The 26,290-nt window shown below is 44.9% G+C and overlaps 2 protein-coding genes and 1 long non-coding RNA gene across 3 annotated transcripts; 2 read left to right on the top strand and 1 right to left on the bottom strand.

The window, feature by feature from the left end:
* Positions 1-300: 300 nt before the first annotated feature.
* ZIC2 (Zic family zinc finger 2) lies at positions 301-5,655 on the bottom strand. The gene is made up of 3 exons (XM_020963961.2): positions 4,164-5,655; positions 2,119-2,282; positions 301-1,811 (listed from the first exon to the last, which is right to left on the bottom strand). Exons 1-3 carry the CDS (start codon positions 5,230-5,232, stop codon positions 1,443-1,445), a joined length of 1,602 nt encoding a protein of 533 aa, XP_020819620.1. The 5' UTR covers positions 5,233-5,655; the 3' UTR covers positions 301-1,442.
* Positions 5,656-6,458: 803 nt separating this feature from the next.
* Positions 6,459-11,069, top strand: LOC144454771 (uncharacterized). Its single transcript, XR_013483296.1, has 2 exons — positions 6,459-8,548; positions 8,657-11,069. It is a non-coding gene; the product is annotated as an uncharacterized LOC144454771 (long non-coding RNA).
* Positions 11,070-16,474: 5,405 nt separating this feature from the next.
* ZIC5 (Zic family zinc finger 5) lies at positions 16,475-25,867 on the top strand. Its single transcript, XM_020964061.2, is given in 6 exon segments — positions 16,475-16,788; positions 16,790-17,146; positions 17,148-17,567; positions 17,570-17,908; positions 17,911-18,220; positions 23,666-25,867. Coding segments are annotated over 6 exon segments (2,100 nt in total). The 5' UTR covers positions 16,475-16,557; the 3' UTR covers positions 24,109-25,867.
* The last annotated feature ends 423 nt before the right edge of the window (positions 25,868-26,290 follow it).

Here is a 26,290-nt window from a genome sequence, read left to right as displayed (position 1 = left end):
AAAGGGCTTGTTATATTCTAAATTCATTCCAAATAGCTGAAAAATGCTCCCTTATAATCCATTAAGGTTCTGAAGGTTTCTTACTTTAGGCATCTCAGAAGTTTCCAAAATATTAGTTCACTCTCAGCCACTAACTGTGTGTATAGAAGATAATTTAGAAAGTATCTCCCTAAGAAAATGTTGCCTAAGTCTACAAATATCTTCCTCCACATGAACTCGGTCATTTTACACATTGAGAAATATATATTTCACACCCTAGATGCCTTTCTTGTTTCAGGAAAACTCTTGATAAAAGAAGAGTATGTTCATGCAGTTTCAACACATTTTTATTATATTTCTGTATGCATTACTCTTAAAACATATCACAAGAAATGATGAAACCACTTAAACCTTCAAATAAAAATTCTGAAACAGTTTATGCCCACAATTGTACATATTTATAGTTAAGAAACATTCTTTATAAATATTGTTTCCTCTGTAGCAAGTTAATACCATAATTTAATTACAAATGGATAAATATGGTAATGGATATTTACAGAAGGAAGGGTGTTATTACGGAAAAAGCTAACGGCACAACGTTTATTTTTCCCCACAATCTTCCGTACAGGAACTAACAAATTGAACTTGCAAAAGCACTAAAACATCACATGTAAACCCAGCTAACAGAAAAATACATTCACAAGCGTTGGTGGTGTGTGGTGGTGTGTTTGTGTGAGTGTGTGTGTGTATGTGTGCTGTATAGAATTGTGTTGGAAAAACAGAATGGAGACTTTGGCACGGTTTTTTCTTCCAGTCTATAGTTGCATGAAGATTACAATCAAGTTGCCTCATAAAAAGGAACACAATATTCAATACCACAATACAAAATAAACCATTTTCTTCCACATTACTTAAAAATAAACCGAGGAACTAAAAAATAAAAAAGAAAAGAAAAGTCCATCACTTTGGGCAAGGAAGGGGGGAGGGGAGGAAACTCAACCGTCGTTTTACAAATGGACAAACTTCTATACACCAAGAATCCATTAAAACTTCGTTACCACCTCAGAGAAGGAAGGAGGAGTCCACTATGTACACAGTTTGTCAGGAGACGAGTAACTAGACCGGGAAGAGGGAGTGGAGGAAGAGCAAGAAGGGAGAAGCAAGAGAGTTTGGTTTGGGGTTTTTGTTTTTTTGATGTTGTTGGGTGTCCTCGCTGGGTTTTTTTTGTTTGTTTTTTGTTTTTTTCGTTTCAGAGACTTTGGAAGGGAAGTTTTTGCTCTTCGAGATTAGATCCTTTGTTTTAACTTTTTAAATCCTTTTGCTGGTATGAATAAAAATGATAGAAACATCCACAATCACTAACTGTTCTCTTCCCCTTCTCTGCAGAAGGGTGGAGGATGAGGGCTGGTTGGATTGGGGAAAACTGGAAGGGGGGGGTTAGGAGAAGGAGATTGGCCCCTCCTTTAGACGTACCATTCGTTGAAGTTGGAGGAGAGGCCACTGTGACCCCCGCCGGTCCCACCGCCCCCGCCGGTGCTGTTGCTGCCACCGCCCCCTCCACCACCGCCACCGGCACCCCCGCTGCCTCCCCCGCCGCTGCCACCGCCTCCGCCGCCACCTCCAGCCCCGCTGCTCCTGTGCACCGCGGACACCGCAGCGGCTGCTGCCGCCGCCGCCGCCGCTGCCGCCGCAGCTGCCGCAGCAGCCGGAGACAGATTAGTGGTACTCTGGGGCTCGGAGCTAGGGGACACTAGCCCGGGTGGGGTGGAGGACTCGTAGCCCGAGCTGGCGGCTGGAGAAGATTCCGAGCCCTGTGGAGACGACTCATGGACCTGAAAGACAAAAGGAAGGAGGGAGGACAAGAGGGGACTAGGTGTGAGTGCAGCTGCTGTGGGGCCGAACCAGGGGAGCAGGGTCCCTCAGAAGACCCGGCTTCTAAGAGCTCCTCGGATCACAGAAGACTGGAGGCCTAGGCCGAAGCTGCAATCCCGCCCCTCCTCCCCTTTCCAATTAGTGTAGGAATTTCTCCACCAACACTACCCCATTTCCAGACTCTAACCCATAGGCAAGATTCCAAAAATAAAAAGGAAAGAAAACGAGACCCTCGTCTCTCCAGGATGCCCTAGCTTGCCCAAGTACCTTCATGTGCTTCCTCAAGGAGCTGGGATGAGTGTAAGATTTGTCACACATCTTACAAAGATAGGGCTTATCCGAAGTATGGACATGCATGTGCTTCTTCCGATCGCTGCTGTTGGCAAAGCGTCTGTCACAGCCTTCGAATTCACACTGGAACGGCTTCTCTCCTGGAAAGCATAAACAAGCAGGGCTTGATGATAGTAAACAAATAACTTGGACTTGTAATCCACTCCACAGCGGATGCCTATTTCGGGTAGGACGGGGAAGCATAGGGCTGCTGCTGTGGTCTTCCGTAGGGACTATGAGCCACTTTAAGATTCTGCATTTTTCTTTTTCAAGCAAGGAGGAACATGGCAATTATGCTTTATTTTTTAAAAAAATCATTCCAGTCTGTTGTCCGTTTGCTGAGGGAGGGGGGAGTGGGAAGCTCAATGAATATTATTTGGCGTGGCCCTGGCTGTGGAGGGCTTTTTTTTTAAAACAGTGATAGATTGATCTGTAGCTTCTAATAAGTTTGTCTCAACATTAATAAGCTGCTATTATGACAAAATATTTGTAGCATTTTAAAAAAAATCACACAGGCTATTGGGCTTAGTTTATTTCTATCTGAGGCCAGTAGGCTATTAAATTTAGGGTTGTTGTGTGTGTTTTGGGAAGAGGGCACAGATGGGTGACTACATCATTATTTTTCAGCTAACAACCTGCAAAAAGAATTACTATGATTTCTGCCATCACACCCATTCCTTTTCCTTTCCTTTTTTTTCTTCTAAGTAAAGCTTAGGGAAGAGGTACTATCTAGACGTTCCAGGGAGGCACAGATCCGGTAGAAACCAAACGCCTTACAATTTCTCCCCCCCACCCCCATTTCATTTTCATATGGTTTTTACGCCCTATTGCCAGAATTCCAAATGCTTGGAGTAATTTAGAGGTGTGATAACTCAAACATCCCCCTAGTTGGAAAGGGAACCATTTAACATTAAATTCCATTAGCACCTAAATTGTTTTTTAAAGACATCCGTTCAGACACAGTGACTTTAATGCGGGCATTTCATGCAAATAAATTTCTCAAATTTTAAACCTTGTTAAAAGCTTGTCTAGCACCTAGTATCCTTCCTAAAACAGAAGAGAACAATAGGCCTACCGTTCGTCCGGTTTTCGAGTAAATATTGATGTGGAAGTTGCTAAAATATTTGGCTTTCTATTATGAAATAGTCTGGCACAATTTTGGCTGGGACCTAGTAATAGATGAATAATATATGAAGCTGGGAGACGTGTTTATTTTGCGACTCTCTCTTCTCACGCGATTCCCCCACCAGGAGCTGCGCTGCCCTGCTCTTAGCTTACCTGGTTTTTAGCTTAAGTTTTGGTAATCTCAAATCCTCCGTTGCCCATTACATACTTTAACAAATTGTTGCAAAAACCACCGTAAACCCCCTCAAATAACTTCGAGTATGACTTTAAAAACACTTTTAAAATGAAAAATGTTTTATTGCCCATGCTCACACCAGTTAAATTTAATAGGAAGCAGTCTCCAAAAGGGACTTTTCGACCCTTAAACAAGGCACATGAAAACACACACATATGAGATTGAGTAAACTCAAACTGGTAAAATAATCTCCAAGCTCTACTCATGTTCACCAAGTTAGTAGGCGTTATTTGTGCGTGTGTGTGTGCGCCATCAATTCACACCAATATTTTTAGAGGTCTTGCAAAATTTAATATTCTCACTGTGAAAGGGCTGGATGTGTTTTTGTCATTTAAAATACATTTTCCTAAAAGGATGCCACAGATAACACTTAAACAATAACAAAGTAGTCTTCTCTTTCTACACACACACACACACACACACACACACACACACACACACACACACACACACACACACACACACACACACACACACACACACCGAGTCGATAGGGTCCGAGAATCAAGGCCCTTTTCGAATAAAATGAGATACTTTTTCTTTTCCCCTTCAACCTTCGAGGGGAAACACCACATTTCGGCCCATTCTCTACTACCCTCGAGACGGAGGAGTCAGCAATTACCTGTGTGGGTCCTTTTATGTATCTTCAGATTTTCCGAACGGGCGAAAACTTTCCCGCAGCCGGGAAAGGGGCAAGGAAACGGCTTCTCTCCGGTGTGAACACGGATGTGGTTGACCAGTTTGTATTTGGCCTTGAAGGGCTTGCCCTCCCGAGGACACTCCTCCCAGAAACAGATGTGGTTACTCTGCTCAGGGCCCCCGACGTGCTCCACGGAGACGTGGGTGACTAGCTCGTGCATGGTGCTGAAAGTTTTGTTGCAACTCTTCTTGGGATTGCTCAGTTGTTCCGGGTCGATCCACTTGCAGATGAGCTCCTGTTTGATGCACTGCTGCCTCATGTAGCGGAAAAAGGCACCTGGGTGGTGGTGGTGGTGGTGGTGGTGGGCGGCGGCCGCTGCCATGTTCATGCCCATGTTCATATTCATGGGGCCGTATTGGTTATGGAGCTGGGCCGCCGAGTAAGGGTCAGTCCGGGGGCTGGACACTTGGCGGTACTGGTCCGATCGACCGAACACCTCCCCGGGCAGCCCGAGCCGCATCTGCCCGTTCAGCACATTCTGAGAGCCGTGGGGACCGTGCTGCTCATGGATCCCTGGGAACAGAAGGTGGCTTTGCGCATCCGTGTGCGGGTGGTGCAAGCTTCCAGCCCCTGGCCCGAATAGCCCGTGCTGCCCACCGGCTGGGGCCGAGTCCCCAAAACCCCGGCTGCGGAACAGAAAGTCCCGGGTGGAGTTAAAGGGTGCTCCCGAATAAGAGCCTACATGGGCTGCATGGGGCCCCAGGGCTGCGGCGGCTGCGGCGGCTGCGGCAGAACCCGGGTAGCCCCCGGGCCCTTGCGAAGTAAAAGCCGAGCTCTGGCCAGGGGACAGATCGTGGGCCCCGGGGTTGAGCTTGAAGGCGCCCATGTGCGCGGCGGCCGAGTCCACGAAGCCGTTCTGAGCCGCCGCCAGGCTTAGCTCGCGGTCTTGCATCTCCGCGGCCGCTGCCGCTGCGGCCGCCGAGTGGTGGTGGTGTCGGGCGAAGCTGCCCACCCCGATGGCCGGGAACTGCGGCCCCGCGTCCAGCAGCATGATCAGTCCGCTCTGCTCCCACTGCCGCTCCCGCTCGGCTTCGGGCTGCTATCCCCGGAGGAGGCGCTGGAGTCTGCCCCGGCTGCTCGCGCAACTCCCGGGTGGCTCCTCCTCCTCGCTCGGGTCCTGGCTGCTTCAGGCGGTGGTGGCTCCGCGAATTGCAGCAGCCGCAGGGGCGGCAGCGGCAGCTTCAGCCTCCGCAGCCCCGGGCTCCTTCGAGCCCAGCTACTCTGCTAGCCTCCGCCGCCGCGCCGTTGCCGCCGCTGCTCCCGCAGCCCGGAGCTGCAGCTTCGAGGTACTTAGGTTGTGGAGCAAAGCCGGAGAGAGGAGGAGGAGGAAGAGGAGGAGGAGGAGGAGAAGAAGAAGAAGAGTCCAAAGCCAGGCGGAGAACCAAAGTGTATTAAAGGAGCTGTGGCGGGGGCGGGCGGGCAGGGGAGGGAAAGGGAGGGAGGGAGAGAGGGAGGGGGGAGACGAGATGAGAGGGGGGTTGCAGGGGGGCGAGCGCTGTGCCTTTTCCAGCACACACAGCCCCCCCACCCCAACACACGCACACGCGCCCGCGCGCGCGCACACACACACACACACACACACACACACACACACACACACACACACACACACACACACACACACACACACACCCCGCCGCTGAGATCTGTGTCACTATCACAGAAATCACCACTCCCCCCCAAAATTAGATTAAAATTAAGTCAAATAAAAAATTCAAACTGCACAGCAGAGGCAGAGAAGCAGATTGAGTGAAGATGCGCAAAGAGCCGCACTACCCCCTCTTCTAGTTCCCTCTTCTCCACCTGATCTTGGTGGGGAACAGGGAGTGGGAAGCAGGGGTGGCCCTGGAGGAGGACGGCGCAATCCACTCCCCTTCCTGCTCCTCTAGCTGCCGGCTTTGGGATTTTCTTTCCCCCTTCCCCACTCCTCTCCTCTCAGCTATGGGTATTGTTATGATTCAGGGTTTGAGGTTTGTTTTTTATCCCTCCTCTTCTTCTTTCGTGCTTGGCATTGGATGTATCTCACGTAGTAAACTTGCAGCAGCAACGAATTCCCACAGATGAAGGAATCAGACGCTTCTGTCTTTCTTTAAGTTGTGTTGGAGGAGGAGGTTGTGGCGACAGTGATGGAGATGGCAGTGGGAGGGGAAAGAAGGGAAGGGGGAGGGGAAAAGGAGAAGGGTGAGGGGGAGAGGGAGGAGAATTAAAAACAATAACAACAATTAAAAAAAGTGATTTCTTTCTCTCTCTCTCTCTCTTTCGGTGTTTCTGTCTCTCTCAGTGCCCAGGCAGGGAGCCGGAGATCAGCAGCAGCAGCAGCGGTGCCAGTAGTAGCAACAGCAACAGCAGCAGCTCATGAGGATGGAGTATTTTCTCTGGAGCTAGCAAGTGCGGGGAATCCAAAGCTGAAATCTCTTTTCCCTTTCTCCTGGCGTTGGGGTTTATTTGCCGCTGCCACCACCACCTCTCCCTCTTTCTCCTCCCCCCGCTTTATATCGGGGGGCGCTGCTATGGTCTCCGTTTTTTATTTTTTATTTTTTGCTTTCTCTTTTTTCTCTCCCCTCCCCCCACCCCCTTTCTTCTTCTCCTCCTCCCCTTTTCTAGTCTCTCTCCCTCCCTCCCTCCCTCCCCTCTCTGTCTGGACTGGCAGCTCCTCTTCCACCGCCCCCTTTAACAACCGTACGGTCACTCTAACCGCGCCAGCTCATTGGTCACAGAAGCACAGTCAATCCACACTTTCCCCTTCCCCGGCCCCTCCTCCTCCCCCTCCCCTCTGCCAACTCTACCTCCCTGTCGGCTAATCGCCGCTATCTGGGCCCCAAGTCCTTCGCGCCTCCCCATAGCTTCTCTTCTAGCTTCCATTCCTCTTTCTCTCTACCCTGTTCCCTCCCCTGCCCCCCCCAACCCTTTCGCCTAGCTGGGTCCAAGAGGCTGAAGCAGCAGAAGCAGCTACATCCAGGAACCTTGCGCCCCCAGCGCCAGGGCCCACCGCCACCACTGGAAGAGGCTCTGGAGAGAGCTGGGGTGGCGGTGGTGGTGGGCGCCAGAGGCACAAGGCGATGGGCGCCACTGCACTTGGCTCAGGGCGAGTGTGTATCAGGGTCACAGGTTTGTTAGTGCAGTGTTAGAATGGGTAGGGGGCTAGAAAGGTAAGGAAGGACAGCCTTCATATCCTGGGATTTTTGGAAAAGGTCATTGGCTTCTGGCAAATACAGCAGCAGCTACGGCCACCAGCATTACAAGTGCCACAAAGACAGACACAAAAAGAATTTAGTTCCTGCTGCCATTACGGTTTTTTAAAAAACAACAAGAAGAACGGTTTGGCAAAAGGGACCCTGAGAAGTTGCGAGTGAACAGGGGAAGAATTCTGATAAACACACTAGAGACTACAAGTCTGTGCTAAGAGCCTCCTGGGTTGGGCTTGAGGAATGGGGAAAAGGGAGAATGGGGAAATGGGATGCAAGGAGAAGTGCTTCCTTTTCAGGGTTTTTTTGTGTGTCTCCTTCCCTCTTTTAATTTTACATTTTAAAAAACTGCTCCTGGGGTGGAAGGAAGAGAAAGAACGAAGGGAGGAGAGAAAGGAAGAGAAACAGCTCTTTCCCCAGCACACACACATAAACACCACCCCCACCCTCACTGGGGGCCCCCAAACAGCAAAATCACCTTCTCCTTCTGCTATTCTCTTCAGCCGAAACCTTCTTATTTAAATATTTACAAGGCCCCGACCCCAATTTGGGGCTTGTTTTGAAGTTGCTTAAATACAGTGTAATTATTTGGGGTCAACGTCCAAATCAGGATCGTTTGGGAGTGGTTGGTGTTACCTTTGTGGGTGTTTTAAAGCTAGCCCTCTCCCCAAATTTGTATGTGAGTCAGCATCATGCCCCCCCCCAAGAGACCAAGCCAGACATACACGGCTTTTGGTTTTATTTCCAAGGTCTAAACACGTTGTTGTCGTTATTATTAATCATCATCATCGTCACCATCACCATCATCATGTGCGTGGAGTAAAACATTTTCACTGTCATAAGACCAGCGTGCCTTTTTGTCTTAGCTGTCTTAATGCACGGCACAAGTCCCCACATCGAAGACCAGAAGAAGGACCTGACACTCTTGGGATAACTTGAAAAGTCTGAGAGGTTTTAGTAATTTCCTGTTCAACAACAAAATGATAGAACTAAACAGATAAAGAAGAAGGAAGAATCCGGGGTCTGCTGAGGTGTGAATTAAAGACACTGTCACCGACTTTCTTCGCCTGATTCACGGAAATCAGGAGTTTTGTTTACAGGTTTTTGTGAGTTTGAGTTCAGGTAAAAAGGAAATCAAACACGTCTGCCTCAAAACCAGTTAGAGCTGGGGAATATTGGTTTGTCTTACTCTCTCCTTCAAAAGCCGTTTTTGTTTGTTTGTTTCTCTAGGTTTCAAGAAGATCCCAGAAAATCAACTGTGCTCCCCAGCCACCCTCTAGGCTTGCCCCAACTCGCCTCTTCTGGCTTGCCCCAGCTCTTAAACCTGCAACCCAGCTGCCACTCACGGTCGTTGTTCTTCTGGGCAGTGACACCTCCTCCAAAAGCCGAGTTGTTTCCGCGGAGTTCTTAGAAGTCTGAGCTTTTCTCCCTGAAATCAAGGGGGTTTCCCCTTTCACTTATCTGCCTAAGCGTTTAAGAAAGTGGGCAACCACGGCTGGTCCCCTACTCCTTAAAGAAAAAAAGGGGAGAGAGAGAGAGAGAGAGAGAGAGAGAGAGAGAGAGAGAGAGAGAGAGAGAGAGAGAGAGAGAGAGAGAGAGAGAGAGTCTATCCCATTACTTCACCTTGGTCCAAAATATTCAGATATAACAACTATACACACTATTATTTACTCATTCATGTTGGTCTTTAGGATGAAGAGAGAATAACTGAAATATCTTAGTAACAATTCCCGAAAGAAAATATTTTCTTCTATTTTGATTGTAAAAATTGTTTACATTTGATTGTAAGAATTATTTATACACTGGAAAGCCAAATCTATTATGATCCCTTCTCTTCTCTTCTCTCCCTTCCCTCTTTCTTACCTTCCATCTATCTCTTTTCTTTTCTCTCTTGATTTCTCTCTGTTTCCCTTGCCCTTTCTCCTATTCTCTAATTTTTCTTTGATTCTTCCTTTTCTCATTACCATTCTCATACTAAGATCACCCTGCTGAATTCTGGCTCTGTGGCTTCAGGAGACTGCATTGGGGTAGTTTGTAGGGAATTCGTTAATTCCAGTCGGAGACCCCGCAGGCTGGACTCTCTTTGCTATTCTTTCAGGGCTCCAGTTCTACTCTCTCTGCAGGAAACAGAGGAGCTGATCCAAGTTCAAAGTCACGTCGCCGTCCCCTCTAAGAAGTGCTTTATTTCTCTACAAACCGCAAACCTCTTTCCCTCCTGTCACTGGGTGAAAAAGGAAGGGAAGGGGAGAGAGAGAGGGAAAGAGCAAGATGGATCGAAAGGGAGTTGAGAAAGAGAAACTGCAAATGTTTTGAGAACTGTTGCTACAAATATAGACTTTAACTTGTTCTCTGAAGAAAGAAAGCGGCCAAACTTCGCAGTAAACTGTTGCACTGAAATAAGTTTTTCAACAGGTTTCTGGAAGTGCCCGTTTTGCAGCACAACAAACAACTGCCTCAACTGGGCAAACATTTCCCTCTTTGTAAGTTTTCCAACCTTGTTATTTTCAAATCGCACTGGAGCTTGCTACTGGTTCCTTGAGCATGGGGATGGTGGGGTTGGCGAGGGCTGGAGAGTGCATTAGGCTGCATTGTGTTTTTTGTTTCCCTCTTTTGGGGGGGGTATGTTGTGTGTAGGGGGTGGGGCGGGTAGGAGAACAATGATAACCAATGCTCAAGAAGTATAAAGTATACCCCAAAGACCCAATGTACTTCAAATGGTAAATCTGTTTCTCATTGTGCATTTCTGGGTGAAAAGTTTATTTCGACTTTCCTGAATAGAATAGATATATAGGTATATTCATATCTGGAAGGAGAGGAAAACAGAAAGGAAACCTGACCTGTTTAAATTGGAGATAAGATGCGTCTGTCACTATGCCGTTCAAACTTTTTTTTCTTTTCCCCTTAAGGAAAGGGAATGGGGGTGGGAATGGTGGAGAGATGATGCTGTCTATTTAACCTGAAAAGAACAGACCGATTTAACAGAATCACTTGCACCGTTGTCTGTATCACAGACACTCATAAATTCAACAAGATCATCAACAGGATATTAAGTTGCAGGTTACCTTTGATTCTGCCGATCTTAGCCACTTCTAGGCCGTTCGACCTCTGACCCGTGAAAGACCACATGTGTGGCAGTGTAGCCTCCCTCTGTAAAACACACTTCGAAACAAAAGTTCTTTGTCAGTTTAACAGAAGTGTAATGTAAAAGAAAAGGGAAATAATGAAAATCTCAGCCAAAGTAGTAACTTTTAAATGCCCCCCCTCCTTTTTTTAAAAGAACGGATAGGGTGGGCAGCTGCCTGCTACAATATTCGAGAAATTTACTAAAATCTTTTACTTTTTCTCCTTCACACCATTAACATTTATTGTTCTGTAGCTGTGTTTATAAAAAAAATGTTGCTATATAAAAATGTGCTCACCAGCGATTTGGGGATGCGGCAGTCACACTGTTCGTTTGTCTAGAAGAGGAAGAATGGGAGAAATGCAAGCAGACCACTAGTCACTGTCTGTTGGGACTGTGGAACTGGGATTGTGCTCTTACATAAGGAAGGAGGATTTTATTGTCTTACTGCGTCCCCTATTTCCTTAGGGGAGTATTTTTACTCTGGCAAACAATAAAAACAAAGCCCGAGGCATTAGCTTACATGAGAATGTTTCATTATTCCAATATTTTCCTTTGGGGTCCTAGGTGAAATACAAACAGGGAGGTTGAATACTAGTGACAGCGGAGCAGCTTTCCAATAAACTGCAGCATTATAGCAATAGACTTTGTAATACAAGTTATGCTGTCATTCATAAATAACAATGCCATATGTTAACCATATTGCTTACACAAGTAAACCCGTCAATGTGTCACTATTTGATTTATCTCAACAGCTTCTTCAAATATTGAAGTATAGATCTGGGGAGGGGGGTGGGAGCAGGGGGTAACAATACAGCAAATTTGAGGGTTTTTTTTTTTAAATTACACAACTGCTGTCCAAATGGAAAAGAACTAGGGGGAAATTTAAAGAAAAAAGAGGAGTACATCTTGTAAGCATTACAAACAGTATGTGATTTAATAACTGTATTTATTAGGAAATACTTTGTTTTCAGTTTTTATATTCCTGTTTTTTTCCAATCATATTTATCTCTCCTCAAGGTGTTTCTAAGAAATTACACATCTTAATGGTTAAAAGATTTATCAGTGTCCTGTTGTCTACAAACTCCCAATAGCTAGTAGTGAAAATAGTCCATAATCAACTCTAAGTAGAAAAATAATTGGCTAGTTGTATTCAACTCCCGCCATCCTTTAAATAAGGAAAATTGAAGATAGAGGAAATGTGTCTTATTGTTAACTGCTGATGTTGGAGCATCATTGTTGAAGAGATACAATCCAAGACTGTCAGAATGTCAGCAGAAATAATAAGCAGAAAATCAACACTCTCCCCAACATGGTCATGATCAGGAAATGTCTATTTTCTTTTTCCACACCTACCCCCACACTTTGATTAAGAAGATTGTTTTACACACAACTCACTCAGCTAATATTAGCCTTAAACAATCACTCCTACATCTGTATATGAGAGTTTTGCCTAAGGTATGAAAAGGGTATTTCCTCCATTCAGATATTTGTAAGACATACTTCTTGAATTAAAAACAAAACTGAACAGTTTAGAGCAAATCAACCAGAATATTCACACCTTGATCAACCTGCAGAACCATTCAAGAAAGGAGTATGTGTCTGTCTGTATTGGGGCTTGGGGTGAAGGGGGGAAGCACGATAGCTTTATTCTAGCAGACAAAGAGGCAAACCTTTGCAGCCTAAAATGAGAACAGGATACGCAGGATGTGTCAGAGAGCCCAGACTAGTTGCCAAGGAGCAGTGGAGCATCTCTCTCAGCCATAGGTGACTATACTTCATTTTAAAAATGACTTGCAATTTTTGAAAGAATTGTGGCAAACCCTTGAACCTAGAGTTTCTCCTTACTTTAGTAAAATAGCTAAATTAAATGGCACCTTTCTTCATTCTCTGTTCCACCTTGTTCTGTGTTTGCAAAGTAATAAGGATATCAAGAACTTCACATGAAAGTATTCTCTCTAAGCTGTCCCGCAGGCAAGAATTTTGCATCTATTGGAGTAACCAAAAAGATATTCGAGGATTTCACTTTCACATCCACACAGAGGAGGATAACAAATAATGCGCACTGCAACTGGAACTCAGTTCTACTGGGTTTCTGGTCCTATCCAGAACACAACAACTATCCCAACTCGTAAGAAAACCTGGCAGAAAACATTCAGGACTGAGCACAAAGCAATTTAGGATACAATAAAAGGTGGATTTTCAATCTATAAGCCCTCCTCCACTCCCTTTCTTTTCTCCCCCACTACCAATGTTTCTTCACCATCCTCCTTCCCTTCTTTCCTCCCTCCCTCCCTTCCACCCCCCGGGGTCAAAACCATAGACAAAGGCTCAAAAGCAAGGAAATGTCCAATTCACTCCTCTTATAGTTTATTAATTACACACCCCCATCGAAAAGAAACTTGTATCTGTTCAATAATTAAGCCAGGGCAATCAAGCGTGCGCTGGAGGCTGTATGAATGCAGCCTTACAAGGCGTGAGGTAATGGAGCAGCGGATCTCTTCCAAGGGCCCAGCTAGCCAAGGTGGGCTGCGCTAGCTAGCACGAGCCCATGATTTCCCCTTCAGAACCTGTAGCAACTTGCAGCAGCTTGGAGGTTCGGTTGCCAGACAGCTATGTAGTGCATTGCACTTTCTTTTTTGTTCTCCCCTCCCCTTCCCCCCTCCTCTTTCTTTTGTCTGGTGCAGTTCAGGGTGAGGACAGCTTTGTGAATCAGATAACCCTCAAAATGAATCTTTCCTGACTCCCCAACATTTTATTCCTCTTCCAGAAACTCACATAGCTTAAAATTTCTTTGAGGGGGCAGTCATTGCAGTTCTCAAATCCAATGCAATACATTCCTCCCATTATTACTTTATGGGACACTAAAGATAGCACCTATATTCTATGCCCATAGTCGTATTTGGAAATGCAATAACTAGATCAGGGATTAACTGAACAGTTTTTAACTCTTAGCGATTATTTTATACTTATTTAATAATGCATGATGCAATTGACTTTTTCATAGGCTCCTTAGATTTTAGAGAATTTTTATTTGATTTTAGACATGGTTAAAAAAAGACTTTAGTCCAGGAGTCAGGATGGTCATAACAATAGCAAGAAGAAGTAAACAAAATGAAAATGCTTTTTTGAGCTGACAGCTCCAGAAAGTTGATTATCTATCCTTTTTGCACAAAATCTAGGCCTATCTTAGAGTTATTTGGTTCGTGGTTAGGTCCTATTATTGGTGTTGATCCAGAGTTTTTGGTGTGTGTGTATGTATGTGTGTGTTTAAATATCCTCTGAGGGATAGAACTCAGAAACTGGCATCCAAGTGTACTTGCCTGAGTCAATAATCTTTTCACTATGTATATTAAATCACAAATTGTGGAATATTCATAAACCAACATATAAACACTTCTCTTGCCAATCAGAACAAAAATGCATCTTACTTTCTCTGAGATTTTTTTCTTTTTTCTTTTTCAGGATTTCCACAAAGAAATTGATCAGTGAGGTATGTTTGAATTAAGACATATTAAATAGATGACAGATACATATCATGGTATGTTTAACAAGAGCTGTACAAGAAGGCATGTACAAGATTCCACACAGCACTACAGCACTATTACTCCCATTTACAACTTTTCCTTCATGCATTTGCCCATTAACCATTAAATTTCAGTAATTCAATAAATAGAGCAGTTATAATTTTGAGGAAAAGCTATTTTGAAGGGGAGAGGGAAGTCCTCATTTTATAGCACAATAAAAATACTCAACAGCCCATTTTAAAGGGCAGCATGTATTTATTCTGGTTCTTTACCTATAACGTGAAGGACTGAATTTAAAGCCATGCCAGTCCAAGCACTAAAGTTCATTGCTGAATAAATTCAAATGAGATAATTTCATCCATAGAACTTCAGGATGAACTAAACAAGGCCAGTTAAGGTAGTATAGCTTTGAATTTAAGATTAGTCCTCATGACTAAGTGTAGATAAAGAAATGGAAGGATAGTCTGTCATACTTGGCCTTCTTTGTGAAAAGACTGTGAAACTCAGACCTATATTGAGGTAATAAAGGTAAGCATCTCTCCCTTTCCACTTTACCTCCCAGTGATATTTCCTAATATAATTTTCATTTGACTTCACCTCAGTTTATTTATTTTCCCTATTCAAACTTTTTCAAAGGTTTTAAGATATTGAAATTTGCTATTATATTCTTTGCTTAGATACCAGATTTGGAAGAGACATCTCATTTCTAAGGTCATAGTAGGGTAAGGAGTGGGTTTTCAAATTGCTGTGATTTATGCCAATTTTCATGTCTCCCCCTCTTTTGCTCTTTATATAATACTGTACCACAGTTGCTTTGTCTAGGAAGGTTTCCTTGCTATTTTCGGTAAGATAATCCATTTTGACTTGGTGAGGCCTTGTCTATATTTCTAAACAGAAAATGGATATTTAGCTTCTGTCACCCTCTGTCACAATTGTTGGGGGAAAATTGGCTGCACTGATTTAAAACAATCCCCCCCCAAAAAAGGTGGGCTTGATTTCTGAGCTTCCTTGTACATAATAGGTAAGGGAAAGCCTTCTTGCCCAGAATTTGAAAGTCAGACACCTAAAAAAAAGTAACCTTACCCAATCTTACTTTGCTAAACAGAAACACAAAACCTGGTGCACACCTGTTCTCTACCAAGAATGAAGTGAAAGAAAATAATGGGAAATTCCCCTTTGAAAGTAGTTGAGGTACATTGCAGATGTTCATGGTCCTTAAGGTTCTCATGCAAGGCATCTATCAGAGATAGGTAAAAGATGACATAATAGATGCTAAATTGATAGTATATTTTTTCATAATGTTAGAACATTTCTAATATAGAGTAAATTTGAGGAATCATGTACAAATATGTTGGGTGGCTTTGACCAGAAGGAGAAATTCTGCTAAAAATGATTCTAGCTGTATTATATTCATTAGCTCAGTGAGATGCCATGAAGCCAGTTCTGAGACTTTATCTTCAAATGGTAAGAGTTAGATTTTTTTAGGTTTTGTTTTTGCACATCTAATTGGAAGTAGCAGATTTGGAACTGCAAAGTAGCAGAGATCACACTTTATCGTCTTGAAACCGTCTTGAAAAGGAGTCCATGAACTAAAAAGTTGAGGTAAAATTTTTACTTGTTCCGAATGACTCTATTTACACCATCAAATCACTCAGGATATCCAGAAATCAACTAGTAGGTACTATAACCTCCAAAAATACCCACTTCTATTGCCATTTAACTGTAACCTTGGTCTTTCTACTGGGGCACATTCCGTTTCTTCTCTCAAATAAAGTTTCAAGAGGCATTAATTCAGGTGAGGTTAAGTGAATAAGTGTATCCATCTCCCAAGGACAGCTCTTGAGGGTCGAAAAGAGTACAGAAGAAAAAAGGAAGGCGGAAGGGCGGAGGAGTTCAGGAGAGCGAACTTTGCTTTGACCGATAGTGGGATAGTGGTTGCGTTAGAAGCTGTGAAATCTTCCTAGTCACGGTTGTGAACATCTGTCTTCAATTCCCAGCAGAAGGACCGGCTAACTAAATTTCGGCCTGATAAGAGAGGATGTGCTAGGTCCCTGAGCTGGGCGTTTGCAAGGTGCACCAACATCATTGGCCATCAGTGGCTGAGTCACTCAGCTCCGCACTCGGGCGCCGCAAACTTTCTACAAGTACAACTTTTCCACAGAAAGGAAGGGGGGACTGGGGGCACGTAGGGAGAAGGGGGCGGGAGGCAAGTGGGGCTAGAAGAGAAACCAAAGATTGAGGCTAGCATGAGGGCGGATGCCCGCTGAGCCGGGGGCCTGAAAGGGAGCCAATCGGGCAGCCCCGACTGCTGCCAATCAGACGACATCCTCCAATCCCACCCGTGCCATTTCCAAAATCTCGGTCCCACTGTGCAGCTCAAATGTGGTGTTCGTTCTGCCAATCGCTGGAGGACAGAGTGGGGAAAGGAATAAGCGGAGTTAGCAGACAAGGACAAAAGAAGTTAAAGAGCGCTTAATATATACATGTTTTTGAAGGCAGGCAGAGGGGAAAAAATAACAACAGTGAGGGTATATGGTTCTGATTGTGTAGTATTGATGGAGCCCCCTTTGAGCAAGAGGAATCCGCCGGCGCTGAGATTAGCAGATTTGGCAGCGACTCAGCCCCATCCTCATCAGAGTATGACAGGCTTCCCCGGACTGGGGAGTCAACCCGCTCACTCCCACCACCACGCTGCAGCAGCCGCAGCAGCCGCCCGCCGCTGCAGCTGCAGCTCACCTCCACCCCCGGGATCTGGGGAGTGACCCTGGAGTGGCCCACACTTCGTTCGGACCCGAGCACATGGCTCAGGCGAACGCGCTCAAACTCAGTCCTCCCTCCCAGCCGCTTCCAGCGCACCCTGAAGCCCCGGCAGCTGCCGCTGCTACTGCCGCGTTCGCCTTGAAGTCCGGCGCGGTCAACTACCCCAGTGGTGGGGGCAGTGCAGCGCAGTCTGCACCTCCTCCCCCAGCCCCTCCCCTTTCCTCCTCCTCTTCTCCCCCTCCCCCTCCCCCTCCCTCTCCCCCTCCCCCTCCTCCTTCTGCCCTCGCGGGCTACACCGCCACCAACAGTGGTGGGTGGCGGCTGCGGCGGCAGTGGCAGCATTAGCGGCAGCAGCAAGATCAACAGCAGGGACTTCATCCTCAGGAGAGACCTTTCCATCACGGCCCCCGCTGCTGCCATGCACGGGGCGCTTGGAGGGGAGCAGCATTCCCGGGCAGGCTCCCCCCAGCATCCACCCCAGCCTCCCCACTCTGGCAGCATGTTCATCTCCTCGACTGGAGCCTATGCGGCCCCGGATGGGTCTGGAGGAGGTGGCGGCAGTGGTCCCGCGCTGTTCCCTGGGCTGCATGAGCCGTCTGGGGGCCCCGGGAGCCACCCCCACCCGCTGAACGGCCAGATGCGCCTGGGTTTGGCTGCAGCGGCCGCGGCGGCTGCGGAACTGTATGGTCGTGCCGAGCCGCACTTTGGACCTCGCTCAGGAGACTCGCACTACGGGGGGCAGCAGCGGCCGCCGCCGCTGCTGCTGCCGCGGCAGCAGCTTCCCTGCACAGCTACGGCTCCTTGAACTTAAACCTGAACCTGGCAGCGGCGGCGGCAGCGGCGGCAGCCGGGCATGGACATCACCATCACCACCACCATCCTCCACCTCCCGCTCCTCCACCACCTCCGCCTCCTCCGCCTCCTCCTGCTCACCACCCCCACCATCACCACCCCCACCACCCCGGGTCAGCGGCTGCGGCTGCAGCCGCGGCTGCAGGGGCCTTCCTCCGGTACATGCGGCAGCCAATCAAGCAGGAGCTGATCTGCAAGTGGATCGACCAGGAAGAGCTGCAGAGCAGCAGCAGCAGCAGCAGCAGCAGCACCCGCCGCCTCCCGCCTCGAAGCCTTGCTCCAAAACTTTCAGCACCATGCACGAGCTGGTGAACCATGTCACGGTGGAGCACGTGGGGGGCCCCGAGCAAAGCAGCCACGTCTGCTACTGGGAGGACTGTCCCCGGGAAGGCAAACCCTTCAAGGCCAAGTACAAGCTCATTAATCATATCCGTGTGCACACCGGAGAGAAGCCTTTCCCCTGCCCCTTTCCCGGCTGCGGGAAAGTCTTCGCCCGCTCAGAGAACCTCAAGATTCACAAGCGCACTCATACAGGTGGGTATCTCTCCCTAGGCTGTTGCTGCAATAGCAACCGCCGCCGCCGCCGCCACTGCAGTCTCCCGCCTCCCTCCTCCGCCACCGCCGCCGCTTCTGCTGCTGCTGCTTTTCCTTCTTCTGTCCCGATTTCCCCCCACTCCTTCTGCTGTTTTTCTTCGCATACGTGTAACCCGGACATGTGACTTCTTTTTTTTCTTTTTTTTCCCCTTTTTTTTTCCATGAATAAGTAATTCGGTAGCATACTCAGGACTCACAGCGCTGTGTTTTCAACACGGCGAAAAGTCTCCAGTCTACCCTCCAGCCCCACTGCCCGGGACAGGCAAACAGCTCCACCAACACCAAACCATCACAACACTACAAGCAGCAGCAGCCCAGGAAGGAGGAGGAGAAGTGGAAGGAGCTACGAGGACGGTCTGCAGTCCCCCACCCCCGCCCCACACCCCCTTCCTTCTCTTTTTTCCTCCTGGAATTGGCGGGAGGCGGGGAGGGTGTAAAAGGGGGGGGGATGTTAGCAAGGGTGACTCACTTGTTTTCACCCACTTCCCCTAACCCTCTACCCCCAGAGTACACCATTCTAGAATTTTGTTGTTGTTGGGGGAGGGGGGATGTTTTCGTCTGAAATTCCAGATTGATGGAAAGGACCTTCGATGAAGGGGAGGACCCAAGAACCTCTCTTCCCCCCCCTCCCATAATAATTATGGGGGAGGTGAGGAAACTTTTTTAAAGTGTGAAGTCCCTCCTGTACCCAGGGGACTGGACGGAGAAATTGGTTTCTGTCCTGTTTCAGAATGTTTCTAGACTCTGGAGGAAGTAATAGAGAAGAAATAAACTGCAGACTCATGTCTTATCTTGGTCATCCGAATCTTTGGGCAAGAGATGGAATGGAGAGGGGACGTGCTTCAGTAGGGAAGCCTACGGGAAACCCTCAGACTGGAATCTTTGGGGGTTATTTAAAAGGCTGTTGCTAAATTGTGATGGTTGTATCGGAGGTCTCTTCCCCCAACCCCCCTCCTTAGAGGACAGATGCGTGAGGTTAGAAGCTCTGATAAGATTGAACTGAGCTGGGATTTATAGTGACAGACAAATATTAGCCCTCGGAGGATACTTAAGGAACTGGAGTTTACATAATTACTTTCCTGATTTATCGGGTGTTTCGGTGGAGGGGCAGGCCGATTACGTAGGACTGTAGTCCAAATGTTAGAGCAAATGGCCCGGTGGTTGAAGGGATTATAGATTTTTATCTGCAGAATTTGTTTTAGGAGTCACCGATTGTTTCTGGGAAGAAGTGAAGTAATCCAGCCCCCTTTCAGCTCCGACTCTTAGAACAAGCGGTCATTTCTCCTCTTAACTGACACATTTAAAGCCCCATTCTCCTTAGTGTTGTGAACACAGTTGGTCACTACTTGGAGGGGGAGAGGGGATTCTTGAACAAGTCTGGTTTCCAAATTCTTTTCAAATCTAAATGCATCGGCCTTAATAATTTTGGAAAACAAAAATCCCTTGTTCCTTGTTCCTTCCTCACAATCATCCTACTCCTGAGTAGCAGAGAGGGCCCATGACTGGGAGAAGTATTTCTCCTGCAACTACTTCAACCTTCCTTTCTATCCATTCTCCTATCTCACTCCCTTAAAAAAAAAAAGATGGAATACTATTTGAAGCTTGGAAGCCTTCTGCCTTTTGAGCCCTGTGGAAGGGAAGTTAACCCCTTCCCTGGGAAGACCCTAGGGACAGCAAACTGCTGAGTTTTCCAACCAAAGGTCTGGATTACTTTCCACTCTTTGCAAAGCATGGAGACTTCTGATTTACAGCTCTTGAAATCTGACTGTTTCTGAGTAATGCTCCCAAACTTATTACTTGCCACATCTCTGAAATAGAAGTCTTAGGTGTCTGTCCTTTCTTGCTGTTGGTCATTGCTTTGGGAGCTCCTACTTTCCAGGGATTCCTCTTTCAGTTTTTAGTCCCATCTAGGCTTCAAGGGTACAATGTAGGGTTTGGAACATTTTAAGATTTAATTTTCGTGCTGGGGTGCTCCGGTGCAGAGCTTACAGGCCTGGAAAGGCCCAAGCCCAGCTGCTAACTCCAGCAATTAGAAGAACCTACCTAGGAGCTTACAAAAGTTCTGAGGGGCTGTGGGACCACATTGACCTCCTTTCTGAAAGACAGAAGCCCAGGTAAGGCAAATCCACCTAGGGTACATTACAGACCAAGGTGAGGCCTTGTAGATACATATAAGCCGAGAACCTCCAAGGACCAGGCCCAAAGATCAGATTCCTATGCTGACAAGTGTTCTGGCCTTTTTTTTCCTTTCGTATTCTTGCGTAAATAATTTATTTTATTTCTTTCCCATTCTCTCCTCTCCCCCACCCCCAATAACTGAAGGAGAACATCTTAAGAATATACACCCCCCAGAAGAGACAGTAGAGTATTTTTTATACTTCTCTTATCTTGGGCATAAGGGAACTTATGGCCTTTTCCTAGAAAGGCCACTGTGACCTGGGAAGAAGAGGAAGGCAGCAAATTGTCCACCACAGAACTGCTATGGTCTCCTTTCTCCCAAGCCAGAGAGGGCCTTGAAACTTTGGGAAGCATCCCAGAGTTCTCACCAAGATTCTACCCTACTGGCTGAAGTGAGAGGACAGTGGGTGGGATAGCTGGGGGTAGGGGGTGGAGGGTGGGTGGGGGGAGAAAGAAACTTATTTACAGTTAAAAAGAAACAAACCTTTGCATGCAAATACTTCTAATTGCCTGGACCTGTGGTTGTACTTCCCCCTGGGTAACTGAACCCTAGCACACAATGTGAGAGAGGAAACCAGCCATTTCAAATTCAAACTCTCTTACTCAGGGCTTTTATTTGTCGTCTTTGGTACGCTTAACTGTGGCTTTGTGTGTTCTTCGCCTACAGCCGCTTTCCCAGGGGAGCTACCTCTGTTTATCCGGTGTTTGCAGCATTTCACTACCCAGCCCCACTTTTACCCCTCCCCCACCCCTCAACTTCTTCCATTTGTAGGGCTGATTTGGGCTCCTTGGGAGAAGTTCTTTTTCTGTTCTACTTAGAATTTTTCTCCTTTCTTCTAAAGCAAGTAATTCACGGTTCCCCTCAAAAAGACCAATTTTAGAACATGAATGGCATGAATAGCATGCTTCTGTTGAAAGATGGATTGGCTTGATATCTGCATCTGGGCAGTCGAGAAAGCTTCTGTAGAGTCCCGGATGGACTTGAGGGCCTTTAGGAGAGGCATGGTGCCTGCCTCAGAATCAGTACCTCTTGGAACATAGTTGAAGCAAGTTAAATTATGACTCTAGACATCCATCTAGAGTATAATATCGACACAAGCATCTTTTGGGGTGACTCTCTGGAAATCTGAAAGAAATAGCCAGTTTTCTGTCTTAGGTTTCTTCGGTAACTGTCCTGTTCATTTTTCTTCACTCTTACCAATAATCGCTCTCATCCCACTTTTCCACCATTCAACCTATACTTTTCTCCAGTACCAATTCCTGTTTCCCCTGTGCATTACAGGAACCAGTTTTTCTTCTCTGCTTATCTTAATTATAATTTGTGGAAAACTATATAAGCTTAGCGTCTGTGAAATCTGATATGAATGTTTCAAAATCCTGACAGAGGCTTTGGAAAAGAACTGAGAACTTTTTTTTTGGTATCTAATCTCTGAAGGGTTTTAAAGGATGTAATTCTAGTTATAAATACTGGTGGGTTTTTTCCCCTGTGTGTATTTCTGTATGCATAGGTATAGTATATTTGAAATGTCTACTTACATTTTCTTAATATTTTCAGGTAGAGTAATTTATTTTCTGAATATCTGAACACACTTGAGCACTCAGGAATTTGGACATTTTTCGACCTTAAAAACAACAACAAAAAAAATCAAAACCTCATGAAAAATAGAAAACATCTTAACTTGATTAAGACAAGATACTGATATTTCAACATTGGAAAAGGTCCATTGTGGAGAGGAGATTTCTTAAGAATGAAGTGGTACAAAAAAAGATCCAGACACAGCAGTGGCTTTCTGTCATGGAGAATAGTTGAACTCCCATGTCAGGGACCCTAGCCCCACTTCAACTCCCACTCCTAGCCCTCTTTAAATTTCTGTAACTTGTTGGAGAGAGGGTGTTGGGAAATATGTATTTGAGACTATGGAATACAATTTCTGATTTTCAAAAATATCACTTTTCTAGCTATGGATTTAAAGTTACCTAGGAAGTGTGGAGAAAAAGAAAAATTAAGTTGTTAAAGATTTTACCATCTTCTTTTAACACGAAGGTGTGACTAGATCTCTCATTTTCTAATATTAAGGAGTAGAATAGATTTTTCTGGAGTGGAATCTTATGTACAATTCATACATGAAGAAGCTGCACAATTATATTCCTAGAGTAGTGAGAACAGCCAAAAGGAAATTTGTACCCCAAATCTGGCGAACATTCTCTGTGTCTTTTAACTTTGAAGCTATGTAGAAAGCTATTAAATTAGGCCTGCTTATATACTTTTCAGTGGCACATTGCCTCAAGGTAAATGGATGAAGCTGTATACAGCTTCTGCTTTCTTTATATTGGTGTTTGTTGCCATTCTATTGTGTCATGCTCTGTATCACACTGCAAATTGTGAAGAAAGCTGGTAGATTGCAGAGACCAGCAGTGCAAGGATGGCCCAGTTAGGCTTGTAAAAACTCAGTGGTGAGATTGTGTGTTTTACAGGTGCTGTGTTGTTTTTTTTTCTAAGAGGAGAGATTGTTTTATTTCCCTCTTCCTTCCACCATTCAACATCTTTGATTTCCTTCCACCAATGAAATTGGGGGACAGGGGAAGGGGAAGGGCACTATTTGGGACCAAAAAACACAGCCATTTTCCTTATAGTTCTTCTATAGCTCCATTTGAATTTTAATGTGTTTCTTTTCCTACTGTGGCTTTGAAAGTGTGGTGTCATTCACTGGTGTTCTTACGGGAGGGATCTCCAGCCTTCTGCAAATGTTTTTGTTTTCTTGTGTGTCTGCAGTTGAAATATTATGTGTGGAAAGGGTGCAAGAATGTGAGCAATGTATATTTCATGAATATGCCTCTTGGTTCACATATATGTATATATACACATTAAGGTATATACATAACATTTTAATATGTAATTATAATTCATATTTATATGAGGCTTTACAATATCTTATTGCTGTGGTGCTTCTCTTGCCACAATCTGACTACATTATTTTGGACCCTACATCATTATTTCTATTTTCTTGTGCTCTAGGGAAAACTCTTATGCCAATAAACTCTATGCCCTCACTGTAGTTTGCAACCTGCAAAAAAGGATCAGACCAATTTCTTGGCCTGGCTGTGAGTTGTAAAGGGAAGTGAATCTTCATTTATTCTTCAGGATTTCACAATCAAGCTGGAGACTTCTGGAAAGCAACTGCTAACCTTGTCTATTCTTTGTTTCAGGGGAGAAGCCCTTTAAATGTGAATTCGACGGATGCGACAGAAAGTTTGCCAATAGCAGTGACCGAAAGAAACATTCCCACGTCCATACCAGTGATAAGCCCTACTACTGTAAGATTCGAGGCTGTGACAAATCCTACACACACCCTAGCTCCTTGAGGAAGCATATGAAGATCCACTGCAAGTCTCCTCCACCTTCTCCAGGTGCCCTTGGTTACCCATCAATGGGGACCCCAATAGGAGCCCCCTTGTCTCCTGTCCTGGACCCAGCCAGGAGCCGTTCTGCCACTCTTTCCCCTCAGGTCACCAATCTCAATGAGTGGTATGTTTGTCAGGCCAGTGGAGCCCCAAACCACCTTCATACACCTTCCAGCAATGGAACCACTTCAGAATCAGAAGATGAAGAAATTTATGGGAACTCTGATGCTGCAAGAACTATTCACTAGAAATAATAATACTAGTTAAAATAATAAAGGTTTTCAATATGGAAGTCTTTGGACTATTTCCTGAACTGAGACAATGTAGAGCCTGAAACAAACCGATGGCTCAGACATGCCACTGGTTTACCTAGTCATATTTATTCTGTATGAAACCCTATGGTGTTTGTATACTTAATTTAATTAAGATACTTGGAACTTTTTTTCTTTTAAAAAAAAATTTACCAAGCTGGACTAACTCAGTGAACTAAGTTGTACGTTGCAGGGGGATAGGGGAAGGGGGCTAATATGCCCAGGGAAATGAATGGACAGACAGATCAGTTTGTGGAGATACACACTGCCAGTGTCAATGCACTAGTCCTTATAAGGGAGGAAAAGAGTATTAAGGAAGGACTGAGACTACAAGCTAAGAAGGCCCTCTGCATTTCCTGGAGTGCCTCTCAAAAACCTTTGACACCATTCTGTGGGCTGCTTTTTAGCCTAGCTGGGCCCTGATTCTGCAGTGGCCTCTTGATTGTAAACTACCAACTGCTGCATTGCCAACAGAGCTTGGACTGCATAATGAGTCCAAAAAAATTTGTAAAACCCTTCTTTCAGTTCTGAGATTTTGTAATTTTTTGCTTTCTACTTTTATGTCACTGGCCTCTCCATAACATGGTATTTTTATATGGGATTATTTCCTTGTTCCCTAAGTTGTATGATTTTTTAAAAAATGCAGCAATCTTAATCTATCTCCATATTTTATACTACTGTGATCATTCAAGCAAATCTGGAGAGAAAGCTGCTGCTATTTGACAACTGTGATACTGTGATATTTTATAAAATTTAAGAAATTCAAGTGCTTTCTTTTCATTTTGCTAAGTCTTTTTTTTTAAACCTGGAAAATCAGATGCTGCCTCTTTAATGTGTCCAAACCACTTGTGTAATAAATAGAATATGTTATCATGTCATCAGTTCTTGGAGATGCCAAGGTAACAGTCAAATCTAAGAAGCTGTGATGCTGGTGTTATGCCTTTTTTTTCCTCCTGAAAGTTATTTTTAAACAGACCAACTCCTCTTTTATACTGTTGTGTATCAACCATTTAAAATGCTTTATTTTTCCAATGTCTAAATCCCTGTTTGTATTTTTTTCCACCTGAACACTGAGCACACAAAACTCATGCCATTTGAAAATGACAGTGTGTAGTGTGTGATTTACATTAAAGGGGGGGTTGTTATAAATATTAAAAAATTTAAAAGGTTTATAGTTACAGCCAAACAGTGATGAATGTGTGGCCTTTGCCATAGCTGTCAAGCTAGGAAATAAAAGGTCAAGGACCTAGGACAATAACTCTTAGTCAATTTATTTTCAGTTGGTACAACACATCTCATGTGCAAAATGTTAGTCCATCATAAACATCATACAGATACACTAAAGAGCACTAATTTATCCTCAGAGACCCTGAAGACACCCCCTCCCCAGGGTTTATAAAAATTTGTTTTGTGTGCTGTGAGTGGTTGATGTAGTCGTCGTTGTTAATAACTTGTATGTGAACACTATTATTTTGTACAGTTGAATTAATTTATTTTCAGACACCATCTCCCCCCTCCCCCCTCCATCCTTATCCCTACCCTTATCCTGGAAGAGTACAAAGCACACCAAAGAATTATATTATAAATTTTGGTGAAAGATTGTCGTTTATGATTCCATGGTTTGTATGAAAAAAGAAAAGAAAGTGAAAATATATTTTTAAGCTTACTTGAATGAATAGCATAATGTGAAAAACAAGACTCTTCCTGCATGTTTCCTTTGCATTGTGTTTGTTATGAAATAATATATATAGTTTATAGATATATTATATTACTAGTACAGTGCATGGTGCTGTTACTTTGGAAGCCTTTAAACATTGTCTTCAGATTGTTATGGTGAATATAAAAGATATAATCCCTGCTTTTGGAAGAAAAAAGAAGACTTGAATACAAAATAATTTAACACTTGCAAAGTTTATTTGATTTGCATATTCTCACATCCCTTCCAAATAAAATAAGAGTAAGGTATGGATTTTTGGAGGTTAATTTATGTTTCATAAAACTTAATAGGATAAAAATATTTTTTATTTATGTTTTATTTATAATTTTTAACAATAGTTTGCACTATATTATTCTACAGAGTTATTTATTATGAAATGAAGGACTGTGTTATTGTTTTATG

The sequence above is a fragment of the Phascolarctos cinereus genome, unplaced genomic scaffold (assembly GCF_003287225.1).
Source record: "Phascolarctos cinereus isolate Bilbo 61053 unplaced genomic scaffold, phaCin_HiC Scaffold_7;HRSCAF=346, whole genome shotgun sequence".
Lineage (NCBI taxonomy): Eukaryota > Metazoa > Chordata > Mammalia > Diprotodontia > Phascolarctidae > Phascolarctos > Phascolarctos cinereus.
This window is presented reverse-complemented; position numbering and strand designations above follow the sequence as displayed.

Excerpts from the sequence above, each read along its gene's own strand:
- ZIC2 (XM_020963961.2), bottom strand. The coding sequence starts at position 5,232 with ATGCTGCTGGACGCGGGGCCGCAGTTCCCGGCCATCGGGGTGGGCAGC. Across the intron at positions 2,283-4,163 it reads ACATAAAAGGACCCACACAG|GAGAGAAGCCGTTCCAGTGT; the intron begins GTAATTGCTGAC and ends TATGCTTTCCAG. Across the intron at positions 1,812-2,118 it reads CCTTGAGGAAGCACATGAAG|GTCCATGAGTCGTCTCCACA; the intron begins GTACTTGGGCAA and ends TTTGTCTTTCAG.